The sequence below is a fragment of the Acanthisitta chloris genome, unplaced genomic scaffold, assembly GCF_000695815.1.
Source record: "Acanthisitta chloris isolate BGI_N310 unplaced genomic scaffold, ASM69581v1 scaffold8141, whole genome shotgun sequence".
Taxonomy (NCBI): Eukaryota; Metazoa; Chordata; class Aves; order Passeriformes; family Acanthisittidae; genus Acanthisitta; species Acanthisitta chloris.
In genome coordinates this window covers 33,291-44,387 of record NW_008654324.1, presented here as the reverse complement: position 1 = coordinate 44,387, position 11,097 = coordinate 33,291, and the positions used below count along the sequence as shown (strand labels likewise).

Genomic DNA, 11,097 nt, shown 5'->3' with positions numbered 1-11,097 from the left:
CTCGGGAGCCGCCGCAGCTCTGCTCCGCTGATGTCGCCCCTGGCACTGCCCGGGGGTGCCCGGGAGCAGCGACCAGTGCTGCGGGGAGGTGAGTGCGGGATGGGGGCAAGCAGCCACCGGTACTATTGTTCAATATCCTGACAGCTTGGGCTGTTTTCCTTTTGTAAGTGTGTTTTGTTTTTTAATGGTATTTACGTAAAAGTTCAATGCCAAGTTGTAAAGAGAGGCACTCCTGAAAGCAGCGTGGGTGGGCAGGGGATGCTCTAAGACCAACATGACTTAAGCAGTAGAGTAAAACTTCCACAGTCTTCCAGAAAATGTTTTATTAATTGAAGTAAATTGCATTTCCCCTTGCTGCACTTTTCCTGTTCTAATACTCAGTTGTAGTCCTAAGAAGGAAAGCTTTAATTAAACAGAGGGAAAGGCTGCTGAAGGAGCTAGTTTTTCACCTGCATGGGGTTCTGCTTCGTTGAATGTTTCAGAGGCGTTAAGAATGTTTCAGAGGCGTTAAGAATGTTTCAGATGCAGCACAGTGGAATAGGTCGCTCTTTACAGAACCTGAAGTGCTCCTGGAGTGGGAGGGAGCATAGCAAGTCAGGTTTTGGCAGAGACTGGCAGCAATGTTGTGTGTCCTGGGGGTTTCTGGTGTGGTGACTGCACCTTTGGAGGCTTTGGAAAAACTCTGGTGGGGAAGGAGGGAGTTGCTGTGATGGCTTGGATGCTTTGGCTGGATCACTGCTGTTGGAGGCTGCTCTCTGTTTGCTGTCCCTGCCCAGAATGGGTGGCAGTACCTCTTATACCTCCATGTGGGCTGTAGGTTGGGAAAGTAGCTGCCTGAAAACTACAGTGTGTGCTGCTGCTGCACCTGTGCACCCCAACAGCTACAGGTGACATCCCTGGGGACACCCATACAGGTCCCCCATGTGCACCCTGGCACTGCTGGAGAGCAGGTAGGACGTGGTGCTGCCAAAACCTGCACTGAGGGCTGGGGAGCAGGTCAGCCAAGGCTGGGCTGAGAAGATGCAGCCCCTGATGGATGATCCCCAGAGGGTGACTGGTGCTGATGCAAAGGGAGAGCAGATTCGTATGAAATTCTGATCCCACGGGTGCAGCTGCCAAGCCCTGACTGCCTTTGATCTCTTCTCCCAGCTGGCAATTTGCAGGAAATCTGTGGTTTTCTATCAGAAGTGTATGTTGGGGTGGGTGGCTTCCTCCTCTAGCTGTTCTTCCTCTGTACATGCTGTACCACTGCTCCAAAATGTCATGCTGGATCTCTCACACAGTGTCTTCAGAAGAAAAAGGTCTTGTTTTTCCTGAGCTGCTGCCTTTCCCTGGGGATGTTCTGACTGAGGGAAGAGACCAGAGGTGTCTATGCAATTACTTTGTAAAGAGGTTTTTTGCATTTAATCAGAGAAAAAAGGACTTTAGCTGCCCTCCTGAGATCTCTGGGAACTTCTAGCAGTGAAACTAAATGTGCTACTGATGGAAACAGATGTTGGTACCAGCAAAATTCTCAATTTGCAACACATTGTCTGTAAGGGTTTGAAATTACTGGAGGGACATCCCACATATTTATGTGCTTCTTTTAATTGATGTTATGAATGTTGTTATTGCTCAGTCCATGTCATAGCTGAGGGATACCCAGGAATGGTATTTTGTCTAAATTACATCACCTTGGGGGTTCGGGTAGTGGTGATTGTTTAGTGACAGTGTTCTGCTTCTCTCCCCCAATTCTCCTAGCTATTTCAATGGAAACAGCTGGAAAATCTTTATTTCCGTGAGAAGAAGTTTGCTGTGGAAGTACACGATCCCCGCAGGTAAGGCTGGAGGAGGCAGTTTTGTCAGCAGAATGAGTCTTCACCCAGACTGGGAACTCGTCATCCTGTGTTAGCAGGGGAGGGTGGGAGGTGCCTCTGAGTTACCACACACAGGAGTTTGCTCTGGGCTTTGGGACTGAGCCTGATCCTGTGTTTGGCCAGGCAGATCAGGGCTGCATTTGGGCTGTGGGAGATGGACAGGCAGTGCTGGGATGTTGCAGAGGGAAGGTTGTGGTTGTAGCAAGCAACCTGGATGTGTTGAAGTGCTAGAACTCTGGATGTCCTTCCCTCAGGTTGTCCCTTGAGGGAGTTCTTGGAGCAGGAGGAAGACTATTTGGCATGGCCAAATTTGCTGTAGCACTGAGTGATGGGGAGCAGGAAACAAGAGTTTTTGCATCGCTGAAATAAAGGCTGAGCCTTGCCTGGTTAAGGGAGAGGCATCTGGGATTTTAAACCTCAAAGACCTGTATTGAAATTGCCTTTCTTTTCACTTCAGAATTTCTGTGTCAAGAAGGACCTTTGGTCAGAGTGGACTGGTAGTGCAGACCTGGTATGCAAACACTTCCCTGATCAAGTCCATTTGGGTGATGGCAATCAGTCAACACCAGTTTTACTTGGACAGAAAGCAAAGCAAAGTAAGTTGTAAGGCATTTTATTGTGGTCATGAGTTTCAACACCTTTCCTGTATATCCTTCAGAGTGTGTTTTTCCAGGGATGAACTACTCTCCAGAGAAAAACTACAAATTGTTTTTTGTCAGCTTTTTGAGCAGTCTATTAGTGACAGTATTGTTATTCGATCCATTTTAGCCTGCCTGCAATTAAGGGTTGTGGAAGTGTAATCACAGAAGAGGGAATTCCCAGTCTCTGTGTTTAATCTGCTTTTTTTTTTTGTCTCCTTCCTGTGTTTATTTTGAACACTGTGCAAACAGCAGAGATTTTTCAGTTGGGAGAGGGTTCAGGCTTTGGGGCAGAGGGGAGAGGAATGCCAGAACAGCCCTGTGCACGGTGTGATGCTGTTGCTTTAGCCTTAATTCTGTGGGAGATGAGGTGTGAAACATCATCTTCTGTGATCCTGTGTTCTGAAGTTAATTAGAGGTAACTCAGTGAGGCTGGATTTTGGTTTTTTTAATTCCTTCAGGCAAAAATTCCTTCAGCCAGAAGTTTGGATGATATAGCCATGGATCTGACAGAGATGGGAACACCAAAAATTTCCAAGCTGGTGACTTTGGAGGCCAAGAACCAGCTGATTATGGCCAGCAATGGCAGTTTGATCTCATCAGGTAACACTGCATGTGAATGGGAGGTGTCCAAGTACAATGTGGCTTGTGTATGTGAAAAGAGAAATGAGACTAGCAGAGAATACAAATGGTTTCTACCTGGAAATCCTCTGATAGAGAGTGTGTTTTCCAGGCTCCCAAGATTCAGAGGTCAGTGAAGAACAAAAGAAGGAGAAGATTATGGAACTCAAGAAGAAAGAGAAGCTCCTACAGGAAAAGCTGCTTCAGAAAGTTGAGGAGCTGAAGAAAATCTGCCTGCGGGAGGCGGTGAGAAGTGCACCTTACCCTGGGATTGGGCAGGTGGGAGCCCTTCTCCTCCCACTGGGCCTTACCTGGAGCCCCTCTCTGTTTCCCAGGAGCTGACAGGCAAGATGCCCAAGGAGTATCCTCTGAGTGCTGGAGAGGAGCCTCCCCAGGTGAGAAGGCGTGTTGGCACTGCGTTCAAGCTGGATGACAACCTGCTCCCGAGTGAAGAGGTGAGCAGGGCAGTTTGTTTTCACAGCAGGGGTGGAGTGGCCAGACCAGTGGCCAAAGGCTCTTGTAAATAATCCAGCTCTTCCCTGGGTGTTTAATAGGAGGCAGCTGGGACAGTTGCTTGCACAGAGTTGGAAATTTAGATGGGTACTGCCCTTTTGGCCACACTGCCTTTGAAATGACCAGGAAATTGTTTCAAAAGGCCTTAAATTTCCCTGACCTGAATCTCTGATTTGTCCATGCTGCTTGAATTTTAATGGACTTTTTGCTGCTAATTAGAGAAGAGCAGGTGCATAATGCCATTTGGCAGCACATGACTCTGAGCTTTTCTGGAACATTGACTTGTGTCGTGTTGGGATTGTGCTTGAACACAGAACGTGGCTGAGGTGTGCACTGTCCCCCTTGCAAAATCACCTGTCTCTGTGAATAGTTGTGTGACAGGTGACAGGAGGAGGAGTTTTATCTCTGGCTTAATGCAGGTTCCACCTAAGTAAAACCTCTCTGTATTGCTCAAGAAGCTAAAATGAACTTGGCTAGCAGAGACTGGCTCAGGTGATAATGTAATTCAGATATTTGCAGTTTCTGGACACATACCATTCCCCCTCATTCCTTGTGAGATGTGTTCACAAGCTGTATCATCCAAGCAGTAAGTAGATGTTGGGCACTTGGCATGTGTCTTTCACCAAAAATTCGTTCCCTGGCTGGTGTACTCCATGTCTGCAGCAAAGGGATTTTATGTGGGCTGCTTAAATGCTATTAAACCAAAATCCTGCTGACCACATTTAATAACCTGTTGCTTAGCACTTGTGCAGTGCCTTTCATCTGAGCTTCTCAGAGTAGTTTACAAACAATTAATTAAAGCCTCCAACTCCCTGTTACGTAGGTATGGTGATACCAATTTCCATTTTTATTTTCTCCAAAGTAGAGAGAGATTTTGTACACATCTTTTCAGGGTTGGACACACAGCAGGAGGTTTAGCAGCTCAAACCTGAGTTTAGGTGTCTGTGTTATGTCACTCAGGCTTGAGAACTTCAGACCTTGCCCAAGAGATCTCATAATCTTACACTAGTCTTAGAAATAAGATCTAAGAGTTTCATGTGCTGAGATTGTCTTGTGTATAAACATTGGTATTTCTGTGTTTTATGCTCAAGATTTCACTTCATTACCACAAAATTAGATCTTCTATTCAATAACTTTCATTGATAATTTTTAGCTGGACCACAAATAACTCATCTCACAAATTTGCAGGACCCAACTCTGCAGGACTTGGAGAGCAATTTTATCATACACCAAAAGCTGGTGGAAGCTGCCAAGAAACTTGCCAGTGAGCCAGACCTCTGCAAAAACGTGAAGAAGAAAAGAAAGCAAGATTATGCTGATGCTGTAAAAAAGCTGCAAGAGATAGAAAATTCCATAAATGAATATAGAATCAAGTGTGGCAAAAAACCAACCCAGAAATCAACTCTTACTCTACCAGGTAAGCAGATTATTCCCTGTGTTTTGATGAAAATAGGAGGGGAAAAGTCATTTGGCTTGCATAAAAGTTTTGTTTGCGTGTTCTCTATATTGGGTTTTTTTTTGTTTCCAAGGCAGTTAAATAAGAAAAAAGAGATGCAATTTCTGCATTTGATACGCTCAGTGCACTGCTATAGGCTGTGGGCAGAGTAAGCTGCAGTTTTGGGAGCAAGCATAGACATGTTCTAGCACCAGGTATGGACTGAAGGTGCTGCACACAAAAAGTCTGTCAGGAACAGCTTGGATGAAGCTCTTCTGGTGTCTGAATTCCGAGCTGTTGAGTGCAGTTGGATGTCTGAGTTGCCACATGTAACATCTCTCCCCATTCCCTCCCACATTGCTTCATTTCTAGCAAAAATAGAGTGTGTGTGAGTTTTTCTACAAGACTGAGGAAATAAGGATCAAAGACTTTGTTTCTTGATTCAAAATTCCTGATTTCCAGGAAGACAGGAGTGAAGTTTATGAATGTAGCATGAATGGATGCAGTATGAATGAATGTAGTAGCAGAGATTTTTGACTAAATCCTCTTGCTAGTGATGAGCAGAGTGAAAGCAGCAAGATATCCTTGGCCCTTCCTTTCTGAAAATTTGTTTTTCCTGGGGGAGAAGAGGTTCTTGCTGCTTCATAGGATAACATGTGGAAACCTGCTGGCATCCAAGCCAACTGAAGGAGCTTGGGAGTAGTAAAAACTCATGGGTATTGCAAGCTCTGCTAGTTTGTATAGTGATTAACAGTTTTATGACATATTTTACTTCTCCCCTTCATGGGAAATATATAGAGATAATCAATAATGTTTAATTGATTCATTTTCCTCCTTTGATCCAAAGGAAATGCTGTTTTGTGGGGTTAGTGGAGTTTTTCCTGGGAATTGCAAGAAAATGCAAGATTTTTTTTGCTGTTTATATTCATACCCTCTTACTGACCCTTGAGATGTGTGACCTTTTGCCAACATGTATTTTCCCTGGTAGAAACCCTTCTCCTGTGCACTGCCAGGTGTCTGTAGGGGAAAACTTCACCATGTCCCATTCCTGTTGAGGGCTTGGTTTGGATCCACACCACAGCAGCACTAGGCTATCCATCATCACCAAGTGCTTATTCTGAAAGGCTGATGATCACTATTTAATGTGGCCCAGCTAGTTCTTGATTGACAGAGAGGAGGGAAACATCTGTTTTCTCAGTCTCTTGCTCACCAATCTGGATACTAATTGTGGAAGGTCCTGTATTACCTGGGACATGTGATGTGTGGTAATGACCCAGGAAGGCTGGGGAGCAGTGGGAGGACCATGAGGCAGCAATCCAGCCACGATCACTGTTGTTTGTTGCTGGCAGCTTTTTATCCTGTTGTGCAAAAGAGCAACTAAGGAGTTGGTCCTCACACATTTAGCCCATCATTTTGCATGGTTCAATACATGACATCCTTGTTTGCTATCTGGGAAAGGTGGGCACAGCCAGAAGGGACCAGACTCCTTGTCTCAGAGAGTTTCCCAGAAGTTAGGGACTGCAAGACAGTGAATAATCAGCCAGCAATAAGCATCTGCTTTCCCTTCCAGTTCCAGGCCCTCACACTGTAGTGTGTATTTGTTCACCTGAAGCAGAACTGTGGTCTGCTTCAAAATTGATTCTATGTGTAGCCTTGTCACCATCACCAAGAGAACTCTCAGTCTCAAGGTACAGGTTTCAGAAGGCTGAACAGTGATGAGTCACTTGCATCTGTGAATTTGGGGAGTGCCTCATTGGAAAGAATATGTTTAATAGTACCATTGATTTATTGACCCAAACTGTAGTTATTTTCATCCCAGCCCCAAGGGACGAGAGATGAAGGACATACTGGACTCATATTTCCCATGTTCCACTTTCTCTTTTCTTTGCTTCCTCTGTAGCCTAGAGTTTCTTCCCCCTTTTTTGCAGGGAATTGCACAGATTTGGGATTTAAATGCAGATATGTCAGCACTGCAGGCCCCACCTGAATCCAGCAGTGTAGCTTTAGGCTGGCTTTTTTCTTTTCCTAGTTAGGTTTACTTTCCTCCCTGCACTGGGCCCAGTTCCATATTTCACCACCCCAAGTTCACATGAATAGGTTCCCCTGAAGCTTTTTCCCAGTGTCAAGTTGCAGGCAGAGCTGCAACACATCCTCAGTGGTCTGACAAGTCCCTGCAGGGCAGGGGCCAGCCCTGATCATTAGCCCTTCCTGAAAAGCTTCTCTGTTGACCAAATTCTTGTAATCAGACCTTTCCTCACAGCAAACTGTGGCAGCAAGAGAGTAACTTGTTACATGTGCTTGTGATGGGTAATATGGAGACACAGATGTCAGACACAAAGTGGCTGCCACTATTATGTTTTGTGGCTTTCTTTCTCTCGTGCATGGGGGTTCATGGAGACTTTTTACCCCACCCGTGCCATATCATGGCAGACACAGCTTAGGAACAGATTTTTCTATGGGTTAATTATCTCTGGTTCAGCCTAATTGCTGCTGCTGGTGTGCCCCAAACCTTAGCAAGGACAGGCTGTTTCTGAGTGAGGAGGAGTATGAGGTATCATGGTGAGAGGACAGGAAGGTGCAGTAAAGCACTTTGGACAAACAACAAAGTGTGAAAGAAACAAGAGATTTGTATGTCCATGCAACAGTTCCTGCTCTTTGTGCTATTGGAATTTGCAATAACTTGATTGAAATCAGTGGAATTATTCTGGATTGATATTAATTTAGTTGAAACTATCTGATGTGTGCTGATGAAACCTTCAAAAGGGAATGCCAAATTTCAAAAGGCATTTCCTACCTACCTGGTGGGGTTTCAGGTGTACCAACAGGAGATTAGATGCTAGCAGCCAAAATCTACATGTCTGTGTAGGCTCCTGACTCCTATTGAAACACCAAAACACCCTGTGAGATCTGTTGGAAGTTGGGTGGAAAACATCCATTGTAAATCTTGGCCTGATTCCTGTTGCAGATAAAAATAAATCTCCTCTGATAATTACCTTGGGTCGCTTGCTGAGTTGCAATACACACACAAAGTGATGATATACTCCAAAGCAAGGACAGTTTTCAGGCTGTGGAGGCTAAAGCATGTGGATTGCAGCATTACAAGTAGCAGCTGTCTCTGAAAATGTAGACAATAAACTGTATTGGGATATTTGGAAGTTGATGTTGGGTCTTGTATGCTGAAAGTGTTTGTTTTCATTCACAGATGATATAATTCCATCTGAGAGCAGCTCCTTGTCTGACACAACCACCTATGATGATGGTATGATCCCTATCCTTTCCTTCTGATGGAGTAGGTCTGTTCAGAGGCATTCCTTCGGCTTAATGTCCTTTAGCACACCCCTTCCCTGGAAGGGTTCAAGGCCAGGTTGGATGGGGCTTTGAGCAACTTGGTCTAGTGGAAGGTTTCCCTGCCTGTGGCAGGGGTTGGAATTAGATGATCTTTAGGGTCTTTTCTGACCCAAACCAATCTATGATTTTATGATTTTGGTGGCTTTTGATGTGGCTGTGTGGTGGCTATTACTTTATAGCAGAGATAAAAAGAGCTTATCAGGAATGTGTTTCCTTATAGTGGGTTAGTTACTGAAAGTTTCTGCTCTATGAGCTGATCTGAGTCATCTTTAGAGGAAGTAGTTGGTTTTAATGGGACCAACCTGCAAGCTGAGGACACTGTGGGCATCAAATACTTCACCCCTAGGACCTGGCCAGAGCTGGATGGACTTAGAAGCTGAGAGGATTGGCCCAGCCCTTCTGTCCTCACAGCTACTATAAAACTTACAGAAAAGTAGATAGTCACAGATATTAATGTTCTGTTTATGTTTATCTGCTCCCTAGTGAGCTTGCATCTTGCATGGGTTGGTGTTTGCTCAGCTTACTCATTTCACACACACACCCACAGACACACACTCACACCCTGTTCCACAAGGTGGAAAGGACTTGGCTTGCCTCTCCCTTAAACCGGATAATCATCATTTGGGGACAAACATTATCTAAATTATTACTCAGTTTTCAGTTCGGGCCTGATTTTGATCTCACTTTGTCCCAGTTTTAGACTGGGAAACCCATCTGGTGCTTTAAAATGGAATTATACCTGACTCCTGCTTGTACAAGGAGAAGTAGAGCCAGGGCTCTGGCTTGTGAGCATGTTCTCTGTGATGCTTGTGCTGGATTTATATGCATTAGTCGGAGTTTCCTGTTGGCTCTGTTGGGACCTGGGTTGTGCCCTAAGCAAAATGAGAACAAGGATCAAACCAGAGTCTTCCCAATTGCCTTCAGACAAATGTGTCTGCCAGTTGTCTTTGCTCATTCAGTTGCTTTTGAAGTCAGTCCCTTTTAGGTTGTATTTCAAAACTAATTCTTAGAATGTCGTTTTCAAGTAAGAGCTGGAAGGTGAGGGAGAGGAACTGGCCCTTGCAGAGGCTGAGCTTGCCTGCTTGGCTCTGGAAAGGATTGCTCTGCAGACAGGTGTTTTCCCAAGGAAGTTCCAAGCTGTGATTTGGCAGTCCCAAACTGGGTGTAATCTGTATAGTAGTTGGTCCTGCCATGATCTGTAGGAGCCTTCACACTGTCCTGTCCACGTGGAGGAGAGCTCAGTGCAGGCTGGAGAGCTTTTCTAGATCCACAGCTTCTGTCATCATCTCTAGTGCAAAGTGCTTCTCCTTAGAAGCCAAGATTTGCTACATCTCTAGTGCAAAGTGCTTCTCCTTAGTAGCCAAGATTTGCATATAGGGCAAAAAATATCAAGGGTTTTGCTAATAAAATACATATTCCTTCCTAACAGTCAATGAATCGCTTCCTGTAGCAGCACAGAGACCCAGCTCTGCACAGCTTTCTCCAAGACTTCCTCCACCAAAGTCCCTCGGGGTGGAGAGAATTCACCTCAGAAAGTCATCGATAAACGAGCAGCTCTTGGAAACCAGACACTCCAGGTAGGCACGTCTCACAGCTGCCCTGCTCTCTGCCTGCTGCTGTGAGCTCTGGGCTGCCCCTGCCCAGCTCCTGTTACTGCAGGCACTTCAGCAGAGCTGGCTGCCTCCACACTCTTCTGAGATTACAGGATTTGGCGATGGGAGCTAAATTTCCTGTTAAGGAACAAAAGTGTGAATAAGCAGTTGTCACAGTCTTTGAAACTGAAGAGTGGTGTAGTTCTTGTGAAAAGGTTTGAGATGGGTGAGAAATTTAATAGCATAATGGACTGTGTCTTGTGTGAGCAGCCTGGGGATGGCTTGCTTACAAATGTTTTAAAGTTTTGGGCAATGCCACAGGCTTTTTTCTCACCTGTTGCTTAAGATAAGCAGAAGACTGTTCCTTGTGAAGTCCACAAGTTGAACTATAGCCATATATAACCCTTTAGCTGTGATATGCTGCATTTTAAAGCCTGATTCCTTTGCTTCTCTGTTACCTGCTCTCTCTCCTTCATGCTTCTGCCCTTTGGCAGCAGCTTTTCCCACTTGTCATCCAGTGAGGACCTCCCTTGAACCACAAGAAGGGGTTGAATTTTTCTTCCTGTTTAACAACTCTATTCTTTACTTATGGAAGCACATCCAGTTATGCCCTTCCTTGGTTTTGTTGCCCTTCATTTTGTTTGTTCAAGACTTGGAGTTTCTTCAAGACTTCAAGAAACTTGTGTTTCTTCAAGACTTGAAACACAAGAAGGGGTTGAATTTTTCTTCCTATTTAGCAACTCTGTTCTTTACATACGGAAGCACATCCAGTTATGCCCTTCCCTGGTTTTGTTGCCCTTCATTTTGTTTCTTCAAGACTTAAAGTGCCTGTGCTCTTTGTGCTGTGACTTGCATGGTGTTTATCCTAACTGGGCTTGTCTCCTCCTTTCCAGGGACCTCCTTTCAACTCACAGCAGCCCTTACCGAACGCTGGAGCGACCTCCCCAGCCCCATGGGGGGAGAAGTATGCCTACAACCCCCGTGCTCACACGCAATGCCTACAGTAGCAGCCACTTACAGTAAGGGACCTTTGCTTTGAGTGCCATGTGCATCTTTAGGCAGCAGAAGAATAAAAGCAAGTGGTGTTAAAAGGG

The 11,097-nt window shown here is 45.2% G+C and overlaps 1 protein-coding gene across 1 annotated transcript in view; it reads left to right on the top strand.

The window, feature by feature from the left end:
* FRMD4B (FERM domain containing 4B) overlaps positions 1–11,097 on the top strand; it is an 81,946-nt gene that overhangs the window by 66,714 nt on the left and 4,135 nt on the right. The window contains exons 12-20 of the mRNA XM_009083455.1: positions 1,741–1,817; positions 2,314–2,452; positions 2,956–3,097; positions 3,228–3,361; positions 3,451–3,570; positions 4,817–5,045; positions 8,266–8,322; positions 9,841–9,988; positions 10,897–11,022. Of these exons, the coding sequence (XP_009081703.1) occupies positions 1,741–1,817; positions 2,314–2,452; positions 2,956–3,097; positions 3,228–3,361; positions 3,451–3,570; positions 4,817–5,045; positions 8,266–8,322; positions 9,841–9,988; positions 10,897–11,022 (1,172 nt within the window). The remainder of the gene's footprint in view (positions 1–1,740; positions 1,818–2,313; positions 2,453–2,955; positions 3,098–3,227; positions 3,362–3,450; positions 3,571–4,816; positions 5,046–8,265; positions 8,323–9,840; positions 9,989–10,896; positions 11,023–11,097) is intronic.